This window comes from Pantherophis guttatus, chromosome 1 (assembly GCF_059756535.1).
Source record: "Pantherophis guttatus breed Tessera chromosome 1, ASM5975653v1, whole genome shotgun sequence".
Taxonomy (NCBI): Eukaryota; Metazoa; Chordata; class Lepidosauria; order Squamata; family Colubridae; genus Pantherophis; species Pantherophis guttatus.
The window spans coordinates 105181853-105203028 of NC_142063.1; the positions used below are offsets into that span (position 1 = coordinate 105181853).

Genomic DNA, 21176 nt, shown 5'->3' on the forward strand with positions numbered 1-21176 from the left:
TTTGAGTGTTATGACATCCCTCTGCTGTGTCTTTAAATAATTTCCTTCTGACAATGTACCAGGGGTGTCAAACTTGCAGCCCGCAGGTCAGATGCGTCATGAGCTGGCTTCGCCCACCCTGGTTCAGCGAAGGGTGGGGGAAGTCATGATACATCACGCGACAACAACATGATGTAGGCAATTGGTGAAAGCCCAATAATCTTATAATAAACACAAACCTGTATGAGAAGAGGTATTTGAATGTTAAACTATTTAGGATTTAGGGTAGATAATATTTGTACTTTGAAATGAAGTCACAAGGGAGAAGAAGTAAATGAGGTTCTTGCAAAGGTGATGCATTTGATTATACTTGCCAGAATTCCAGCAGTCGTACTCTTACATTTTCACATCATTGTCAAGAAAAGGCCCACAGAGATCATCCTGCAGTAAGCCAGCTGGGAAATTATTAGAGCATGGATGACTGTTGCAAAATTATTCCTGTCCGGAGTTGGCTATAACCTGACAAACCAGGCAATGTTAGTAAAAGCATTTAACATTGCTGAGGCCACCTGGTTCTCTGGCAACAAAGTTGGGTCTAGAAACAACTCCCAGTTGTGGACCTGCTGTCTTAGAAGTAATACAAACTGCCCAAAATAGATTGTGTATGTGTGGGTATACACATATATACATACTCCAGATTTCATCTAACCATAGAACCTCTACCTTCTCACCTTATCCAGGCATCTTCACACCTGCCTTTATCTAGATGATAGAAGGAAATGGTATTTGAAAGGTACACACTCTGAATCACATGGAAATTTGCCCAAGAGTTGATGGGCAATAACTCCACAATAACTGTTTTCATTGTTGAATGAAATATTGAGATATACCCTTCATGCTGTTCCTTATAAAACTCTTTGAACTGATCCAGAAGAATTGAGAATTGAAGCAACCAATCATCATCCTAATGCCAGAGCAAAATAGGTGCCAGTTTGTTCTGAGTATTCTCAGTGCTGGCACTTGTTCAGTCTACTCCCATGGACTTACTTCCCCTAGGAAAAAAATTGTTCCATTAATATGTGAATGCAACTGAGAAACTATTCACCCATTCATGAACAATTCCTGTCATTTTTATGATCATCCTGTTGCCACCTACAATTATCCTCCATGTTTCAGAAACATTTGATCGTTTGCCAAAAGATTTAGTCCAAGAATAAATCTGAGTGCAACAGCAAATTTGATGGCATTCAGCTTTGGAAATATTTCTCAGTGGTACAGTTAATTTCCTGACGAGTTCTTTATGTTGCTTTCCTAAACATCAAAGGTAATTTCTATCTATCAGAAATTTATGTACAATTCCCCTATTAGGAAATCAAAGCCCGTGTGACACACAGCCCTTTCATGCCTTGATTTCCCAAGTCTTAAGATAGCAGCCATACTTTCAAAGCTTTATTTACATCAGTTTTAGTTCACGTTGCAACACCAGATCCTACCAAATGATAAGAGTTAATGAAGACTGAATAGTTGAAGCTCATGCAACTACCTTTGTTGTAATATGTATTTAAGGATCTCATGACTTAGTACCCAGAAATAAAAAGGGGTCAGGCAGCAGGTAGGTTCTGTATGGTGGACTGCACTATGAATGCAACTGTGACATGAGGAAAGTCATTCCAAAAACAGCGCTGTGAAGGTTTGCAGAAGATTTGGATAGGCATTAGGACTGGATTATAGAGTTGAGCAGATCTTATTACTCGCCCTCAAACATCTTCTTCCTGCCCTCCATTCCAGACTTTTCCTCAATGTTCTTCCTCCAGTCACCCACATCACGTAGGTCCTTCTCCTATGGAAAGACAGGAGATAAAATGTTATGCTTGGATAGTGCCTTTAACAGGGCTCATGCAGGGGGCAACCCTTGCCTTATTGATATGATGTCTCCCTGGACAGAAAAACCCTTTGTTCACTCACAGATGACTGCCAAGTGTGTTAATATCTATTGTGGTGGCTCACAAGTTTTCATCAAGAAAGCTGGAAGCTTACCAACACATTCCAAAAGAGTGAAATGTTCAACAGATAGCAAATTGGAAAGAAATTAAAATGGCCTACCCTGCTGAGAACTCCATAGTATTTTGGATATATTACAGTCAGAAAGCCCGTTTTTACTGTCACTGACTGCATTTACAAACTTTAATAAGTCATAGTTTGTTTAATGAACTGCCATGGTTCATACAGTGCACTAAACCATTCTTTACATTCCACAATGTGGAATTCTTTACATTTACATTCCACAATGATTGAGTTCACTCATTATAGTGGCAAAGCTGCAAGCTGAATGTCTCGTCTTCCAGTTCTCTTATAACATCATTTTTTGAAATAAAAATATTTGATATCTATCTATCTATCTATCTATCTATCTATCTATCTATCATCATCTATCATCTATGTCCATCTATAATCTAGTGTCCTTGTGTTCAATTTGTGGCTGCCGTCACTCTAGAAATCTGCATGACAAGTTTCCTGGATGCAATCTGGAAAACTCATGGGGAGACTTTCTTGGAGCGAAGGATCTATCAGTTCTGATGGAACCTAAAGCAATTATTAATATCTAATTTTATTTTGTGTTTCACTTATTTTAATAACATTATTCTTCTAGCAGGAAGCCATAAATGACAGTTAGGCAGGAGAAGGAGTTGAAATTTCTTTTTTAAAAAAAAATATTATATTAATAATCTGGGATAGGGCGGCCGCTGGTGCTTTAGATCGGGTCGTGCCTTTGCGGCCTCTGACCCGGTGCCGAATCTGCCCAGCTCCTTGGTTCTCCGAGGAGCTGAGGGAGATGAAGCGCTGGAAAAGACGCCTAGAGAGTAGTTGGAGGGCTAGTCGTTCCGAATCTGACCGTACACTAGTGAGGTCTTATATCAAGACCTACTTAGTGGCGATAAAAGCGGCAAAGTGTAACTACTTTTCCACTCTTATCGCATCGGCAGATAATCGCCCAGCCACCTTGTTTAGGGTGACCCACTCCCTTCTCCATCTGGGAGCGTGGGAAGGCCCCTTGCAAGGACATGCTGAGGATTTTGTGCATTATCTGCACGATAAAGTCGCTCAAATTTGGGAAGGCTTGGACTCTGACTGGGTGGGTTCAGGCGGGTTGTCCGAGGTGTGTCTTGAGAATGTTATCTGGGATGAGTTCGACCCTGTGACCCCCGAGGACGTGGACAGGATGCTGGGGAAGTTGAATGCAACCACATGTGTCCCTCCTGGTTGGTGCTGGCTACCCGGGAGGTTACACGAGGCTGGCTCCAGAGGATTATAAACGCTTCCTTGAGTGAGGGTTTCTTGCCTCCCACCTTGAAAGAGGCGGTGGTGAGGCGCCTCCTCAAGAAGCCCTCTCTGGACCCAGCTGTTTTGGCAAACTATTGTCCAGTTTCCAACCTTCGCTTTTTGGCGAAGGTTGTTGAGAGTATGGTGGCGCAACCACTCCTGCAGTACCTGGATGAAACCGTCTCTCTAGACCCATTCCAGTCCAGCTTCAGGGCCGGGTACAGCATGGAAATGGCATTGGTCGTGTTGATTGATGATCTCTGGAGGGCTCGGGACAGGGGTTGCTCCTCTGTTCTGGTCCTATTAGACCTCTCAGCGGCTTTTGATACCATCGATCATAGTATCATGCTGCGCCGGCTGGAGGGGTTGGGAGTGGGAGGCACTGTTTTACGGTGGTTCCCCTCCTATCTCTCTGACCGGTTGCAGTCCGTGTTGGCTGGGGGGCAGAGGTCGACCTCAAGGCACCTGGTTTGTGGGGTGCCGCAAAGGTCGGTCCTCTCGCCTCTCCTGTTCAACATTTATGTGAAGCCGCTGGGTGAGATCATTCGTGATTTTGGGGTGCAGTGCCATCTGTACGCTGACGACACCCAGCTGTACATCTCCACCCCAGACCACCCCAATGATGCCCTTGAAGTAATGTCCCAGTGCCTGGAGGCCGTGCGGGTCTGGATGGAGAGGAACAGGCTCCGACTCAACCCCTCCAAGACTGAGTGGCTGTGGTTGCCAGCGTCCCGATATAGCCAGTTGGTGCCATCGCTGGCTATTGGGGGTGAGACATTGGCCCCCACGGAGAGGGCACGTAACTTGGGTGTCCTCCTGGATGCACGGCTGTCTTTAGAAGAGCATATAACGGCCGTGGCCAGGGGGGCTTTCTATCAGGTTCGCCTGATACGCCAGTTGCGCCCCTTTCTGGATCAGGACTCCTTATGCACGGTCACTCATGCCCTCGACACTTCCCGCCTGGACTACTGCAATGCTCTCTACATGGGGCTCCCCTTGAGGAGCACCCAGAGGCTCCAGCTGGTGCAGAATGCAACCGCACAGGTATTTATGGGGGCGACATGGCACTCCCACGTAACACCTCTCCTGCGCGAGCTGCATTGGCTTCCGGTGGTCTTCCGGGTGCGCTTCAAGGTATTGGTTCTCATCTTCAAAGCGCTCCATGGTTTAGGGCCCAGTTATTTATGAGACCACCTTCTGCCACCGATAACCTCCCACCGGCTAATACGCTCCCACAGAGAGGGTCTCCTCAGGGTGCCGTCAGTCAGGCAATGTCGGCTGGCAACCCCCAGGGGAAGAGCCTTCTCTGTGGGGGCACCCACCCTCTGGAATGAGCTACCCCCAGGGATACGACTGATCCCGGAACTCCGGACCTTTCGCCGGGCTCTGAAGACTTTTTTATTTCAGCAAGCCGGGCTGGCTTAAAAATTTTAATTGGTTAATTTTATCGGTAAGGGGTTTAAAATTGGGGAAAGCCAATATAGATTTAATTATGTTTAAAAGTATTTTAATGTTTATATTGTATGTTTTTTAATCCTGGCTGTTCACCGCCCCGAGTCCTTCGGGAGAGGGGCGGTATAAAAATTTAATAAATGAAATGAAATGAAATTAATTATGACCTCTATCTTAAATTTTAAGTCATTTAATGTATTGTTAAGTATTTCATTTTATTTGCAGGGCAGTCCAATATTGTCAAATACCTAGTGAGCATGATTGACCTTACTTAGACAGCATAGGATTCTACTTTGACCTTGATTTGAAAGACTTCTCTAATCTCATGCATATTCAAACGTAGCATACAACTTACCACTTCAGAATTAGAACATAGAATAACAAGGTTGAAAGGAGGGCCACATGACATGAGACCCTATATCGTTCTGGACAAATGAGTGTCCAGTTTTTTCTTGAAAACCTCCACTGATGGAGCACCCACAGCTTGTGGAAGCAAGTCATTTCACTGATTAGTTAAGTGTTAGGAAATTTCTCCTTAGTTCTAGGTTGGACCTCCCTTTAATCATCTTCCACATGCCCTGCCCTCAGGCTTTGGAGAATAGGTTGACCCCCTCTTCTCTGTGACAGCCCCTCAAGTACTGGAGGACAGCTACCATATCACTTTGATTCCTTCTCTTTTTACAGTTCCCTCAAATATTAGACTGAACAGTCAAGGGCAAATAGTGAGGATGATAGATGGCTGAGCATAAGTTTAATATACTCAAGCCATCAAGATATTTGGTGGTTGCAGTGAAACTCTTGACAGATGCACTTAGTCCAAAAGCCAAGCCACGGAAACTACTACTTTTCAACTATCTAGGTACCTTTTCACTGTCTTCCTTCTTGACTTGCTTCAGATTAGCTCTAAGATCCATGCAGACTTTGTGTTTGGAACCCAGAAGGGCCCTCAGCATAGCGTCAGCAGACATACGGACTCTACGCAGGGGTGGCCTCTTGAATTTGCCCCTCAGGTCAAACAGTTTCTGGCTCAAATCTTCAAGCTACAGTCAGAAAGAGATGAAAATACCCGAATATTGAGACCGAAGCCAAGAATGGCGAAGGAAGACAAAATCAAATTTTAAACAAAGAGGTGCCAAACAAAGGAATTCAGTCCATAGTCAGAAGAGAATCTGACTAAAGGTAAGTATATTGAAACTGTAAGAGAAAGTGCTTGTGAACACAAAGGGAAAATAATGCTAGAGGTGTTACAGAAAATCACACACAGGCAGTTCTGCATCAGCTAAAATAAAATGCAGAGCCCCTGACTTTGCATCTTAACCTCAAATATCTCCTTTATAATCCTGTGCTTTGAATTTAATTATCTCTTCAAATAAATACACTCACAATTAATCTGCATATTATAAAAAGGCTTGGACTATTTTCTCATGGCTCTTTCTCTGGGTTAACCATATTACTTCTATGTATTGTTTGTAACTAGAATTGTGTGTGTGTGTGTGTGTGTGTGTGTGTAAACAAACACACTTCTACTTTGTTTTTTGCCATTGATGTGGATGCCTGTATTCTGAGTGTTTTCCTATCCCACTCATTTTTACTACGTAGGTGTACACAATTTTCATCTTAAATATTTACTAAAACAGAAAATGTGAGCAGTGAAGATACAGTCAATCTAGGAGTATCAGTCCAGCTATTCCTGTCTCTCTTCAATATTTCAAAGTTAGTTGTGATGTCAAATGCTTACATTATTTTGAGCAAAGGAAAGTATATAAAAAGTCAAGTTGGTAGCTCAATCCATGTGATCAGGCTCACCCCTTTATTATTTTTTAAATCCTACTCCCCATTGCCACCTCCCAGCATGCTGGTCTCATAAAATACAAAATTGTTGTATTTCTTTATGAGATGAAAATTTCAACCCACTTGCACACAAATGCTTAGAAATTGCCTACCCGGTCAATAGAGCATATGTATGGATGCTGTACCATACATATGCTCTGTAATTAAGGTAGTTACCTCTTTGGTAGTTTTCTGTAATTTAACTTCTGTGTCGTATCTTTCCTCATCAACTTGCTCTACCTTAGCATGAAGTTTTTTGCAGAATTCCTGTTGAGAAACAACAAGTGATTATTAAAGGAGGTTGCTTAAACTTACTTAACTTTTTTTTTTTTTGCCAAACCTTTCTAATTCTTCTTCTGCAGGCTTGTTTTTGATAGATGATATGTCTAGATGTGCAGTTTCAGAATTACTGAGTCTGTTCCACATCTTTATTTATTTATTTTTATTCTTGGAATTAAGTAAAAACACCTTTCATAAGCCAAGTAAAATTATATAATTAGGAAGAAAGAGATGAAGTGAATTGGTCCTGCGTCACAATGAAAAAAATTAAGGTATACCAAGCCAACAGTGTCTTCAGGGATGGGGTATATGTCCGTATAGTCCAGGTACATAAATATTTAGCCTAAACTATTCATTATTATTTTTTTTTGAAATGATGTGACATAGTTAACTGTCAAGACAATTAGGTGCCTAAAGATGTTTAGGTGTAAAGCAGATGTATATACATAGCATGGACTTCCTGGGAAGAAAAGTAAGGCATAAATGCAATTAATAAATTATGGGATTCCCTGTTACTTTGTGGTCACTGCTTTGTTTGTTTTTTTCAAGGTCATTCCGTTGCTGGTTTGGCTGAAGAAGAAGAAGAAGAAGAAGCAGGAGGAGCTGCCTTTCAGAAATTCCTTTGCTATTACTCTGAGATTCAGATACTACTAAATAAATAAATAAATAAATAAAACCACATGAGATCTGAACACAACAGGACATTGGAGGGAAATGAATGTAACTACTTTTTAAGTGCTACACACCATTGTAATTATCACTTTGACTTTTTAAATCACAGCTTGCAGACCAGTGGTGGGTTTCAAAATTTTGTACTACCGGTTCTGTGGGTGTGGTTTGGTGGGCGTGGCTTGGTGGGCGTGGCAGGGGAAGGTTACTGCAAAATCCCCATTTCCTCCCAATCAGCTGGGACTTGGGAGGCAGAGAATAGATAGGGGCGGGGCCAGTCAGAATTTTTACTACCGGTTCTCCGAACTACTCAAAATTTCCGCTATCAGTTCTCCAGAACTGGTCAGAACCTGCTGAAACCCACCTCTGCTGCAGACATCCCTCAAATCTAGTTTTGTCCTAACAGCACCAATATTTTGGAGTCGGGTTTTTGGTTTGCAGCTCATGAACAAAAAGGGCTTTGTATATCTTTAGCTGAAAATATTCTTCACTGCTGATCTCCTACACTGAGCAGCTTCCTCAGCAAACTGCAATGTGACCAAAATGCAATATTAGCATATTGACATTATCACCTAAATGTTGCCCTAAGATACTTACTGTCCCGATCCCTAACACAAGCATATAAGTTTCAGTCTTTGGGCAATAATCTTTGTCTCCTCCCCATGGACAGTCAGGCCTACACCTCTAATATCATCTAAGCCAAATTAAGAACATTTATTTATTTATTTTATATTTATTGGTTCGATTTATATGCCGCCCTTTTCCGGAGACTCAGGGCGGCTTACAATGCTTTTAAGCAATAGACTTCATACTTTTGTATATACCTGTTTAGTAAGGCTTTCGCCCCCCCCCAGCGGTGTTCTTTTTTATACAAAGTCAGCTTATTGCCCCCACAAACCGGGTCCTCATTTTACCTACCTCGAAAGGATGGAAGGCTGAGTCAACCTTGAGCCTGGTGAGATTTGAACTTGCAGTAATTGCAGGCAGCTGGTGTTACTTAATAGTGCTTTAGTCTGCTGCGCCACCAAGGCTCTTATTATATTTATATATATAACATATATTTATATCTGGGGATGATGGGTCTTTATAGTTGCAAAAATCTAATTTGGAAAGAAACTAATTGTCAGATCAAATCAGCAACTCAACTAATGCTTTAGACATGAAGTTAAAATGTTCCTGTTCTTGAACAGGAGATGAGAGGGATGAAATCATTACCTGCAGTTCTTGCATGGAACTTGGCATGTGCAGAGGTGGGCAGTGTTCTGCAAGATAATTGGCTTTTTCTTGTTCCTTAGCTGCAGATTCTTTTTCAAGCTCAGAAGCAGCAACCTGGAGCATAACACTCTGGAAGATAATTGGAAGAAGCAAAATTACATTGGCAGAAGAAGTATTTGTCAAGGAAGAGAGCGAGAGAATGCATCATAAGGTATATAGTTGTGTCCATAACAACGATCACCTCTGCTAACATCAAAACAAAGGGCAGGACTTAGAAAGTAGCACAGAACAGAGTCAGTATAGTGGTCCTTTATCTAAGAAGTAAAACATAAGACACAAATTGGAGGTCTATGGTCTTTCACGTATTACCAAAAACTACAGCTCCCAACAGCCATCAGCACTGGTCGAATTGGCTGGATTGCTACTATTTCTGGTTCAACGAAATATGAAGACCATCATTTCTCCATTCCTATGACTAGAATGTTCATTCATGTTGAGGATACACCATGAATCCCCTAATAGATTTTCAGCAAATCACAATCACTCAGAAGGTTTTTAAAATTCAAAGTGTAATTATTCATGATTATTAATTATTTTCATCATTACTAGAGGTTAAGCACAATGTCCTTTAGTTCAGCGAAAGAACTATCCCAATCATGTAGAAAGATGGAATGAAAATCTGATCGTAGTAACATAATGAATTTGCCCATAAGCAAGAATTTTTTTCCAGTCACCAGTAGGTTACTGATTGTAGATTCTTTCCAGAGCATTTTCCTCATGATTAATTTGATATCAGCAATTACCTCAAGAGCAAAATGCATTGTTGAAATGGAGTTCATGGAAGGTATGGGGATAAAACTTCTTCCTCGTGTGTCCTCTTGTTTTAAATTTGGAGGGAAGGGAAAGAATGAAAATTCACTCCTAGCACTTGGGCCAGGCTTGCATTTAAAGTATTGTCAGAATTGTCACTGTCACAGCTAACCTGCAGCTCCTATACTTGAAAATGGGACAGAAATCTTAGAACTGTTCATTAACTTGAAACATTCTTTGTTAATGAATGACAGCAGATATATGTATACATGTGGAACATTCAGACCAATTCTAGTTTTTTCTGTCTCATTCTTGGCAGATGCCCAGATATCATTTGGGAAGTATTTTGCTAGACATTCCAGAAGAGAAATGCTGCATGGCATAGGACTTTTTACCTTCCTTCTTCTCTAGGGAGAAAGGCAACAAGACAATAAAGTAGCATTGCTTTTTTTAAAAAAAAAATGATCTCCACAAATATATATATATATATATACCTTGAGATGTTGCCGGCGGGCAGTGATAGCCCTCTTCTTTTTCTAAAATTAGGAAAAAGAAAAAGAAGACTTTGAGCTTTTACAGTACCTTTTCCACAAGCCACATTTTTGCATGCATCTTTCCTAGAAATCTGACCACCCTTTCCATATAAACATGAGATAACATCCCAAGAATAACATCCATAGTTGAGGTAGAGGATAAATCCACTCCTCTTCTGTCATTTGCTATTCGAAATTTTCTTTACTCAGACTTGCTTTCACAATTCATAGTAGTGCAAAGATTGAATTATATAGCCTCCCTCACTCTGGAGACAGGAAATATTCAAGTCAAAATTTGACTCCTATTAATATTGTCCTATTTCTACTCCTGCTATCTTTTTTTCAAATTAGCTAATATAGGTTTCAAAATGTGTCCTTAAATTATATTAACTTAAGAACTTTAACTTCTACAAAATGACTTCTCTAGGCAACCATATATTTTGTCTCTAATGGTTTGGTGTAACAGGAATAGTTACTCATGTTTTGAATAGCTGTATGTGCTGCTTGTTGCACATTCATTTGAGGACCTCCTATCCAAGTTAAGTATGTTTAAGAAATCTGATAAGGTCACTTATTATGTGGACAGCCTTAGCTCAGAATTTGTCCTGTTGAAAGATTCGGTTCAACTTTAGTAAGCTTTGGTCAAATCTATCGTTTGTAGTTATATGTTTGCTCTAAGATGGCTATTCCAGAAACCAATTGTGTAGCAGCTCTTCTTATGTACAGATAATCCAATTCAATACAGATGGGATTAAACAAAATAGAATGGAAGTTCTGAAGCTATTTTTAAAAAAGATACCCTATACATTAAGAGAGTTAATTAGATGCAGAACAAAAGAACTGTATTATATTGTCTGAATTATTAGACTGAGAACTCCTTCAGTTTGATCTCAGTGTAATATGTTAAGTCTGGAACACAAAAAGAGTTTGTTTATGCCAACTTGGACCAGTGATCCAGCTAGTTTAACAGAGTTGATGTTAGGTTTTCAACTGGAGTTTTCCAGTTTCATCTGGAAGTGACCAGGATTGAATCATTAGATAGGAAATATTTAGGTTCTAATTTGATTTCCATAAATTCTGTCATATTTGTACCCATATATTTTTCATGTTATACAGGAATAGAAATAATTTCCCATAAATTATGCTAATTAGGGACTTAAATTTTTTACTATAATTTCATTACTCTGGAAGTGAAACAATACATTTTTCTGATATTTTCGTCCAAAGGGAGTAATGGTTTAAGGAAATGCCCAGAACTGAATCCCAGGATATTTTTGCATGCATACATGTGCTCTGTCAAAGTTATGACTCTCAAGATAGGGCTTTTCCAGTCATTGCTAAAGATTGTGTATACAAAACTGAATCTACCATGAAACTCTGTCAACCTACATTCTCTTGGTGAAAATAATATTTTTCTTATGAAACCTTTGAGAATACAGCCAAGCGTTGTAGTATTGATATCTGTTTGCTTATTTGTATTAACACACTGGTTTCCTTTACTGGTTTTGACTGAATATTTGAATGCAACTTACTATTTGGCATAATCTAGCTCAATTCAAGGTAAGGAGGTTGGAAGGAAAAAAACTAATCATGACATTTTTATGTCCCTTTCAACAACTCAATCCCTCCTGGTAATACATGAGTTTAGAAAAGCTGTTGGTCTAGAATTCTTCAAATAATTTACAAAGCAATTACATAAAGAGAACAAATATAATTAGAGATAGAGCAAATTCTTCCGCTGTTACAAATTTGCTCTGGAAAGCAGGATTCCAGTTATAGCAAAAGGAGTTGTAGAATCATAACAGGGAGGGGCAGGCTGTATATACTGTATTCTAGCAGCCTGTAACTATCTGCAGATTTAAGCTTATGGGAGGGGGCGGTGTTTCACTTCTTATTAAGGCGAGGGACATGGAAGTTTAAAGAAGGAAGGATGAACTTCGCAATTGATTTCATCCTACATCCTCCTTTAATAGCTCTTCAGACAGAAACTTTGCAAATCCTTCAAGGCTACCCACACAATTTATAAGAAAACAGATTGCCTTATTACAGTGCCACGATAGTCCCCAGGAGAGAAGGAACCCTTGAGGTATTGTCTGTTTAAGCTTTTTAAGTTACTTTAATAGCTTTTTATTATAAAAGGAAAGCTGTGCTTGGCAGGATGACTTGTATAATGTACAAGGTAAAGTTATCTGGTCCATGCAGTGTGTAGAGTGGTCCAAGGAGACTCTTTAAGAGGAAGGATCCCATCATTCTTCCCCTGCTTTACTGCTACAGCTGTTGTTTCTTCACTGCGTGTTGTGCAGTCAACATGCACTGCTTCCAATGGGTCTTGAGAGTGCAAAATTCTGAGGTATTAAAAGATTTAAAGCAAACCATCTTTGCCTGAAGCATGCCTAGGGGGCTGCACCAGCTGCTTTCTTGCATGGTAGGGCAGAACAGGCTGACTTTAGTCCTTAAAGTTTTGCTTTGGGGCTCCTCAGAGCAAAGCTTTGTTTGTTCATAGCTCTTCAGATTACCCCAAAGTTTAACCCCCAAGAACATAGAGGAAATCTTTGGAACGGCAGAGCCATTCTGGATCCAGCATGTGATCCACCTTACTCTGAGCAAGATACTGGAGGTCACCATCAATAGTGGGTTTCAATTTCGTTCACTACTGGTTTGCTCATGGGCGCGTGCACGCGCAATGCTTCTGCACATGCGCAGAGACATCCGGGTGGGTGGGCAGAGCCTCCCGCCATCACCACTACTGGTTCGCCCAATCCGGGGCGAACCGGTAGCAATCCACCATTGGTCAGCATGCCCTCCAGAGAATTACAACAACTGCTTTCCACTTGATACTATGAAATAACCACTCCAAGGAGTGGGATGGGAATTTATTATAATCCAAATATTTTTCTTGTGTGCCACCTAAAATATCGATTTCATTGCACTTAATGATAAGGAGTCATTAAAGAATGCTGTTTCCTTTTGCAGGCTCTTTCGAAAAGGATATGCAATCTAGTATCAGAAATGGGAGGGAGGCCTTCACTTGCTATGGCAGTATCTCGCCAAAATGGCAACACTTTATTTAATTTGGCGAATAAGTTCAAATGTTCATGTTGGGAACAGGTTCATCTACAATCCAGCTCTTTTAATCTAGCTATCAAACATTAGCCTTCATCCTGTGTATGTAGCCCTTCCTCTTCATTTGAATAGATTGTTTTCCTGGATTCTGTTTCTTTTATCACCCAAGAATATGTGATGCAATCATTGAGATCAGTGATGCCATTTCAGTGGGACTTTGGACCAAAACTATAATGTTTCAGTATAAAACAACCCAGCAGGATTGGTTTTGCCCAGATTTAAATAATTTAGTATACATTGTGTGTTTTTGTAGGGGGTGTCTGCTAATCAATAATAATAACTACATAATACAGCTGAATCGAACTGGCATTTTTAAGAAAAGATGAAGAAGCTAGAAAATCTGGTATAACTATCAACTATTCATTGTCCTTCAGTTTCTTCTACCGAAGAGAAAATTTAGGTAGGCCGACGGTGTTACCAAGTTAATCATATTCTAATTCTAAACAGAGTCCCCAGAATAATCAATTATAAAAAAAAACTTACTTCTTCACTGTTAGGAAAGAGCAGATGATCACAAGAAGAAAGGGAGGGAGGGAGGAGGGGGAAAAAGATAGTTAGTTTGAAGGTCTGAAAAGAAATAGAAGTACCATTATCCCCAAAATACCCATGGGACATTAAGGGCAACACTGATGAAATACTTCCAAAGGTTACAAGGAAGGAACAAAGAACGCAGAGGAAAAAGTTCAGTGCAGGAAGCCCATAACTGCAAATGCCCCTCCCATCTCTAGATGAAGATAAGACAAAAAACCATTTTCCACATGCCTGAACTTCAGGTGGATTGGGGCACATGAAAATTAAAAATATTTGAATCTCTAGTTCATAAAAACATCCATATTACAAAGAACAACTTACTCTGACATCTTGGTTTTGTTGATGAGACCCTGCAATAAACCAGAAGGAATAAAGTTTTTAATAAAATTGAATTCTTCAGAATAGTTAGTATTGGACACTGCTTTGAATAGAAAACAAATAGGGTGATACTACCTCCCTAACTCTTCTCCTTCTGTTGAGTGGAGAAATAGTTACCACATCTATAGAAAGCAGCCAAATGTGTCGTTAATCATAGCTGGAGAAAACCATGATCCACTAAGCATTTCAGAAAGTTCCCAAATTTTATTCCTTTTTTCCTAGAAATAGCGTCTACTTGAACAACTGCAAGCATTTTTTTATGGCAGGGGATATTTTGAACAGGGGAACAAAACATGTTTTGAGATTTAGTCCAACATCTTATATTCATTGTAAGGATTCTTGGTCAATGACATCTTCTATAGTCAATGTTTGCATATTGATTACTGTGGGTGTGCTCACTGGTGCAGTGCATAACTATAACCTTAGGCATTACTGGTGTTTCAAGGATACCATGATGATAAGGTGACATTTTCTCTTATTAGTGAAGCTGCTGGTGTCATTTTTTATGCTAGCCTCAGTCACCACCAATGTCCTTTTGAGTTGGAATAAGAGGAACAGTTAAAAGATGCCCAGCAAGGACATCCAGAAGGCGATGGCAAGTCTCCCAAAAGAAATCTTATCCTAAAAATGTGTAGGACCTATCACATAACTGAGAAGAAAGTGCTTCTAAATATGGCTTGTAAGGAACAGCAGCTGTCTCCTTGGATTGTAGCCTTTTCCAGTCCTAACCACACGAGTTGTGAGGGAATCACTGTGGCAACGACAGGAGCCCGAAGTATGAGCGACAATAACTTTGACGAAAAATGTCAGCCCACAGCTTGGGAAAGAGGCACAGCTTGGCCTCCCTGAAATGAAAAAGCAATCTCTCCGTTCTAATTTATTTTTTACCAGCAAATGTGAAAAAGACCAAGCAGCCAAGTGTGATAAACTTCCCGGCTCCCTTTGAACAAGCGGTTTTAGTGTTTGCTGCCTGCAGCATCAAACTGCTTTTTGAATGGAGCATCAATTCCATTTCTTTCTGCCCCAAAACTTGTTTTGGCAAAGCAAAAATTGCTGCTTTTGTCCAAGCTTCCTCATCTGACAAGGCTGGATGAAGAAAAAAAAACCCAGGTAAATTTAAGCAGCATGCAAATTTATATTGTTCAACTTTCTCACTTAATGTATGAGAGTTAGAACAGAGGAGAAATGTCAGTGTTTCCCTTCTGAAGTGCCACGAACCGGCATTCTTGAATGGAGTGAGAGCAGCAAGAAACATAGTAGGGAGAATGTCAGATGAAAATGTGTAGGTTAAAAGTGGGGATTGGGGGAGAAATGGGACTTCCTGACAGGTGATGGGGAACAGCTTTTCAATTCAATGCTCACCTTTAGATCCTATCATTCAGCCAAGCACACATTGTTAATCTAAGCACCAGAGCACTTCTATTCCTTCCTTTTACTCCCTTAAAGGTAAAGAGAGATGAATAAGAGACATGCAAAGGGCTCACCCAAGTCCCAAGAAGAAATACAGAGAGCGCTGGTGGGAGGGCAGGTTCGACTGGCAAGCCACAAGCACTCGGCTTCCTCAGGAGGTATAAATGGGTTTCTTAAACAGCTCAGCAAAAAAAAAATCTCTCTTTAAGGGCATGAAGCCTTCCTCAGACCAATAGTGTGCAAGGATCCAGAAATACAAATCACCACCCTCAATTAATGCAGTCAGGTTGGGAAACCCTGAAGGAACCTTGGAGAAATCAGGCACCCTGCTTTATCAGGCAATCCTCCTAAAGAGAAATAGGAATCTTTACCATTGGGTCAGTTAATGATTTTAGGCAGTAGGTAGGCAAAATTAATCTGGTGAATCAAAGGGATGAAAAGTGCACAGACTAAATTTGCATTAATCGTCCATGTTAATTATGATACTGATTTATCTAAGTTGTACACATCCTTCCTTAAGAAGACAGAGGTAGATTAGGCTGAACACTAATATTTATTTTTAGTTTTTATTTATTAAATTTATATGCTGCCCATTTCACTGGTCAGAGACTCTTACATGGCTGTTTGTATGATCAGCTCTTCGTGAAATATACTTTAAGTAACCTCCAACACTCAAATACTTTGGCCACCTAATGAGAAGGAAGGACTCACTGGAGAAGAGCCTAATGCTGGGAAAGATTGAGGGCAAAAGGAGAAGGGGACGACAAAGAACGAGGTGGCTGGATGGAGTCACTGAAGCAGTAGGCGTGAGCTTAAATGGACTCCAGAGGATGGTAGAGGACAGGAAGGCCTGGAGGAACATTGTCCATGGGGTCATGATGGGTCGGACATGACTTTGCAACTAACAACAACAAACCTCCAACATAGATCTATATTAATATTACCATGTACTGTTTTAAGGGGCAATATAGTAGGAACACGGTGGACACTGAGATTAAAAGGTCGGCAGTTCAGCGGTTCAAATCCCTAGTGCCGCATAACAGGGTGAGCTCCTGCTACTTGTCCCAGCTTCTGCCAACCTAGCAGTTCGAAAGTACGTAAAAAATGCAAGTAGAAAAATAGGGACCACCTTTGGTGGGAAGGTAACAGCATTCTGTGTGCCTTTGGCATTTAGTCATGACCACGGAGACATCTTCGGAGAGCGCTGGCTCTTCGGCTTTGAGACGGAGATGAGCAACAACCCCTAGAGTCGGGAATAACTAGCACATGTGTGTGAGGGGAACCTTTACCTTTACCTTTATAGTACTTAGCATGTTTATGCAGGGGGGAATTTTGAATTCCTGACTTCTCAGTTGAATTGAATGGGTGCTTTATTAGGGCTGTGCACTTCAAAAATGGTTCAGAGGAAGTATTTCAAACTCTTTTCATGTCCCCACCAGGAACTGGAACAAAGGACAGGAGCTCACCCTGCCCCATGGTCTGCACTTGGGTCTTGAACATGGGCTTCCTGCTTGTCAACCCAGCATCTTAACCACTTTACCCATCATGCTCCCTAGGCAGGATACAAATAAATAAATAAATAAATTCATATGACTATGTAAATGTTTGCATCTCTCCCAAAGATTACTAACCTGCAAGAGGTTAGTAAAGAAAAATGGCCTTATTTGTATGAAGTAAAAGTTACGAGATGGAGAAAAATTCCAATATCTGGTTTATAATTTCTGTCGAACTGCAAACCAGAAAAAAGAAAAGCTAATAATTCATCAATTCTGTTGAGGTGCCAGCTATATACTTTTTTCCCCCAGTCCTGCATGCAGATTGAAGCAGGGAGAAGACAGATGAGCAGATTCTGCATAGCATCTCCTTGCCAGAAGAGTGGACATTTTTTATATATATTTGCAATGGAGAAGGGCACCTTCCTTAATATTTAAATGCCCAAGTTACAGATCACTTGTCTTGTTGGAGACAAGACAGTTTTCTTTTGCCACCTGCTGGTAGAGCTGCAGCCAAAACACCAGCAGATGACAGTCAATCTAGCTAATGCCAACAGATCCTTGTGAAAAGGAATCAACAGGTACAGTGAGAGTGGAAGCTCAGGTCAACGGAATTAGGACTGTTTCCACAACCACACCTTCTTCCTTTTGTTAGTGTTTCTTGAACCACCCACCTCTCACCCCCAGAACCTGAAGTGACTCCCAAACCAAAGCAAAAAAAGTCTCCGAGGAGATGGAGCAAAGCCAGTATAAATAAAGTATGCACTCGGAATGTGTGAAACTGTTGGTATACTGTGACATCCTCCTAACATGGACCACAGACTAGGATGAAAATATGTGAATGGCATCACCAGTATGTAAAACTGCCCCAGGTTTGGGCAAGAACCTACAAGAGATTATTCATGGTAGAAAATTGGAAGATCTACAGACTTTCCACTATAGATGGCTCTGCAGATCCAGTAGCTGCAGAGATAGTTTCTTTAAACATATATATTCCTCTATTTTTGAAACATCCAGGAGGTGGTGCTGGGTGACTATTGTTTGACACCTAGGGCACTAACCTATGATGCCCTACATGGTTCTATCTTGCCCTCTATGCTGTTTAGCATCTAAATGAAACCAGTGGGTGAGATCATTTAGAGTGCTGAGTGAGGTGCCATTAGGATGCTGACGACAGCCAGCTATACAGGTCCCTGTGGTCTAATTTTAAAGAAATAATTAGCAACTGGGAATGTTACCTAAGATCAACAGGGGGAGGGAGAAAAATGGGAAATTAAATACAGGTAAGGCAGAGATGCTGTCAGTAGAAGAAAACTGAATTTAGAGATTCTTCTGCACTTCCCTGGAAAGGATAAATTTGAAGTTTGAAGACTCTCCTTGACCTCCAGTGATTACTGGACTTGCAGGTGATGGCTCTGGCAAGGAGTGCATTGTCTCAGCTAGCTGTGGCTAGTGGTCAACTATAAACTTTGCTGAGCTGGGTGGACTTTGCAACCAATACCCATGCATTGGCTACATTACCTCTTGACTACTGCAAGATGTCTTACATGGGACTATTCTTGAAATATCACATTTGGTATAAAATGCAGATGCTCCAACCCTGTGAAAGATATCGGGATTACAGGATGCCTGAAACAAAGGATCTTCAATTATAATCTGAGTACAGATTAAGGTGCTAATGTTGATCTTTAAATGATGCTTAGAGCCTGACGACGCCCAACTCTGAACCTTTTCAGCTATTTACATCAGCCATAAATTCTTTTGAGCACCTTTATTGCTAGAACTCACGTACCTGGCAGTAGGAGAGGACCTTAGCCTATGTGGATCCTAGGCTATAAAATACCCTCCACAATGGAGTATATTTGTTACCCTCATCCCCACCTTATTTTTCCAGTATTCAGGAAAACAGTAAAATTTAATTTCCTACACCAGTTATTGACTGAAACAATTTAAAAGACATTGATTTTTTAAGTTTAACATATATTTATTTATTAAATTTATTTCCTGCCCATCTCACCGCAATGGTATTTTTGTGTTTTATAATTTGCACTTTAATTGTTCTAGACTAGTGAAGGCTAACCTTTTCTGGACCGAGTGCCCAAAGCGCACACACACATGCCCGAACTCCCAAAATGCAATGCGTGCACGGCCCCCACGCATGCATGTGCCCCCATACACACACACCCATGCATGCATGTGCACCCCCACACGTGCCCCACCCCCTGTACATGCACAGCAGAGACCTGATGACCAGCTGGCTGGTAGGAGGCATGCATACATGCGTGACGGAGTGATGATTCACATGCCCATAGAGAAGGCACTGTGTGCCACCTGTGGCACTCGTGCCATAGGTTCACCATCACCAATGGTTCTAGACCATTGCAAATGTATCAATAGAAATGACTATGGAGATTCCCAGTCATCCAGGTCATGGTTGTCCCAAATATACTTTTTTCAAGAGGCAACTGGACTTTCTTGTTTTTCTCTGAAGATGTTTCACTTCTCATCCAAGAAGCTTCTTCAGCTCTGACTGGATGGTAGGGAATTTAAGGATTTATACTCCTCGCAGACAGCTGGTCATTTGCATTCTTTTAGCGAGTTGTTAAGGCCACCTGGCGGTTTATCTGTGTCATCAAGGTCACCTGAGTGGTGCAAATGAATGTGGAGCCTTCTTGGAACTGTTGAAAGGACTGTGCTATAAACTGGAGATAGATAATGTTGTATCCCTCCCCCTCTGTTGAGAGAGGGCTGTTCAATTTTGACATAGATGGCTTCTTTGACCCCTCTTTCAAACCAGCAATCCTCTCTGTCCAAAATGTGGACTTTGCTGTCTTCAAAAGTGTGGCCTTTGTTTTTTTAAATGCAGATGGACTGGTGAATCTAGTCCTGACGGGTTTGTTCTCCTATGTTGTGCCATGTGTTTATGAAGAGATTGTTTTGTTTACCCAATGTACACATCTGCATATGGTTCACTGCATTGTACTGCATATACCACATTGCTCAGTTTGTGTCTGGGTGTTTTCAGCTTCTGAGACACCTGAGATATTAGAACAACCTGTTAAACTCTTTAAAAACAAAAAAACAAAAATCTACCATAAGTTTCTATGGATACTTGTTATCAATAATTAATGCGATATGGAATTGCTAAGACATGAATGGAATAAAGTATGAGAGGTTTCCATGTTGCCTAGACAAGGGGACAGTATTTTAACTTTCATAGCAAGAATGTCAATGGATCTCAAATACAACTTATACAACAAGAAGTAATATTTAGAATGTATTGGGCTTCATTACATTTATATAGAAAAGGACTGTCAAAAGCAGAATTCTGTTGAAGATGTAACAATGATAATGCTTCTTTGAAACATATGTTTTTGCAATCTCCTACACTTATCCAGTTTTGGAGAAAAGAATTGGATTATATAAATATAATTGTGCAACACAAGCTAACATTTCAGACTGTAATATTTTTGAACTATATATCTCATACGTGAAATTTGATAACCAGACAATATAAATGGATTCATCATGCCCTTACCCTGGCCAAAAGAGTGATACTGCAGCATGGGAAAGATAAAGGTATGGCCCATTTCAACCAAAGGATAGCTAGAATGATAGCACGCACAAACACACTTCTATAATTGCATTAGATAATTATATAGAGAATTCTAGTGTTTTACTGCTAAAATGATATATTATATCTTTTTCCTTTTTCTTTTGTTGAATTTTTTTCTTTTTTTTAAAAAAAACACTAGGCTTTTTTCCTTTTATTTTATTTATCTTTGTGGAGTTTTTATGAGCAAAAAATAAAATAAAATAAAAAAGACAAAAAGATTAATCATCTCATGATTATAATCATCTGGAAATAATCATCATAATCATCTGAGCAATTTAGCTAACCAGAAAAAATTAATTTAGCCCAGGTAGCTCCAGGACTATTTTGGATTTAAGTTAACTTTTTTTCTTCTCAATCCTACCCCAGAGAAACATGACATGAGAACAAAGCAGACAATTCATTGACAATTAAATGAGGATCAAAACCTATCCCAATTTATTCAAAGTTTCTCAATCCTACCCCAGAGAAACATGACATGAGAACAAAGCAGACAATTCATTGACAATTAAATGAGGATCAAAACCTATCCCAATTTAT

The 21176-nt window shown here is 40.3% G+C and overlaps 1 protein-coding gene and 1 long non-coding RNA gene across 2 annotated transcripts; both read right to left on the bottom strand.

The window, feature by feature from the left end:
• Positions 1-1415: 1415 nt before the first annotated feature.
• Positions 1416-13701, bottom strand: TNNI2 (troponin I2, fast skeletal type). Its single transcript, XM_034416871.3, has 5 exons — positions 10050-13701; positions 8746-8874; positions 6760-6849; positions 5616-5792; positions 1416-1819 (listed from the first exon to the last, which is right to left on the bottom strand). Exons 2-5 carry the CDS (start codon positions 8866-8868, stop codon positions 1727-1729), a joined length of 483 nt encoding a protein of 160 aa, XP_034272762.2. The 5' UTR covers positions 8869-8874; positions 10050-13701; the 3' UTR covers positions 1416-1726.
• A 357-nt stretch (positions 13702-14058) lies between these two features.
• LOC132710731 (uncharacterized) lies at positions 14059-15705 on the bottom strand. Its single transcript, XR_009621457.2, has 2 exons — positions 15605-15705; positions 14059-14092 (listed from the first exon to the last, which is right to left on the bottom strand). It is a non-coding gene; the product is annotated as an uncharacterized LOC132710731 (long non-coding RNA).
• Between the last annotated feature and the right edge of the window lie 5471 nt (positions 15706-21176).

Coding starts and splice junctions, on each gene's coding strand:
- TNNI2 (XM_034416871.3), bottom strand. CDS start 8,868: ATGCTCCAGGTTGCTGCTTCTGAGCTTGAAAAAGAATCTGCAGCTAAG. Junction 5,793..6,759: donor TACAGAAAACTACCAAAGAG/GTAACTACCTTA, acceptor TTCTGACTGTAG/CTTGAAGATTTGAGCCAGAA. Junction 1,820..5,615: donor AGAAGGAAGACAGTGAAAAG/GTACCTAGATAG, acceptor GTCTTTCCATAG/GAGAAGGACCTACGTGATGT.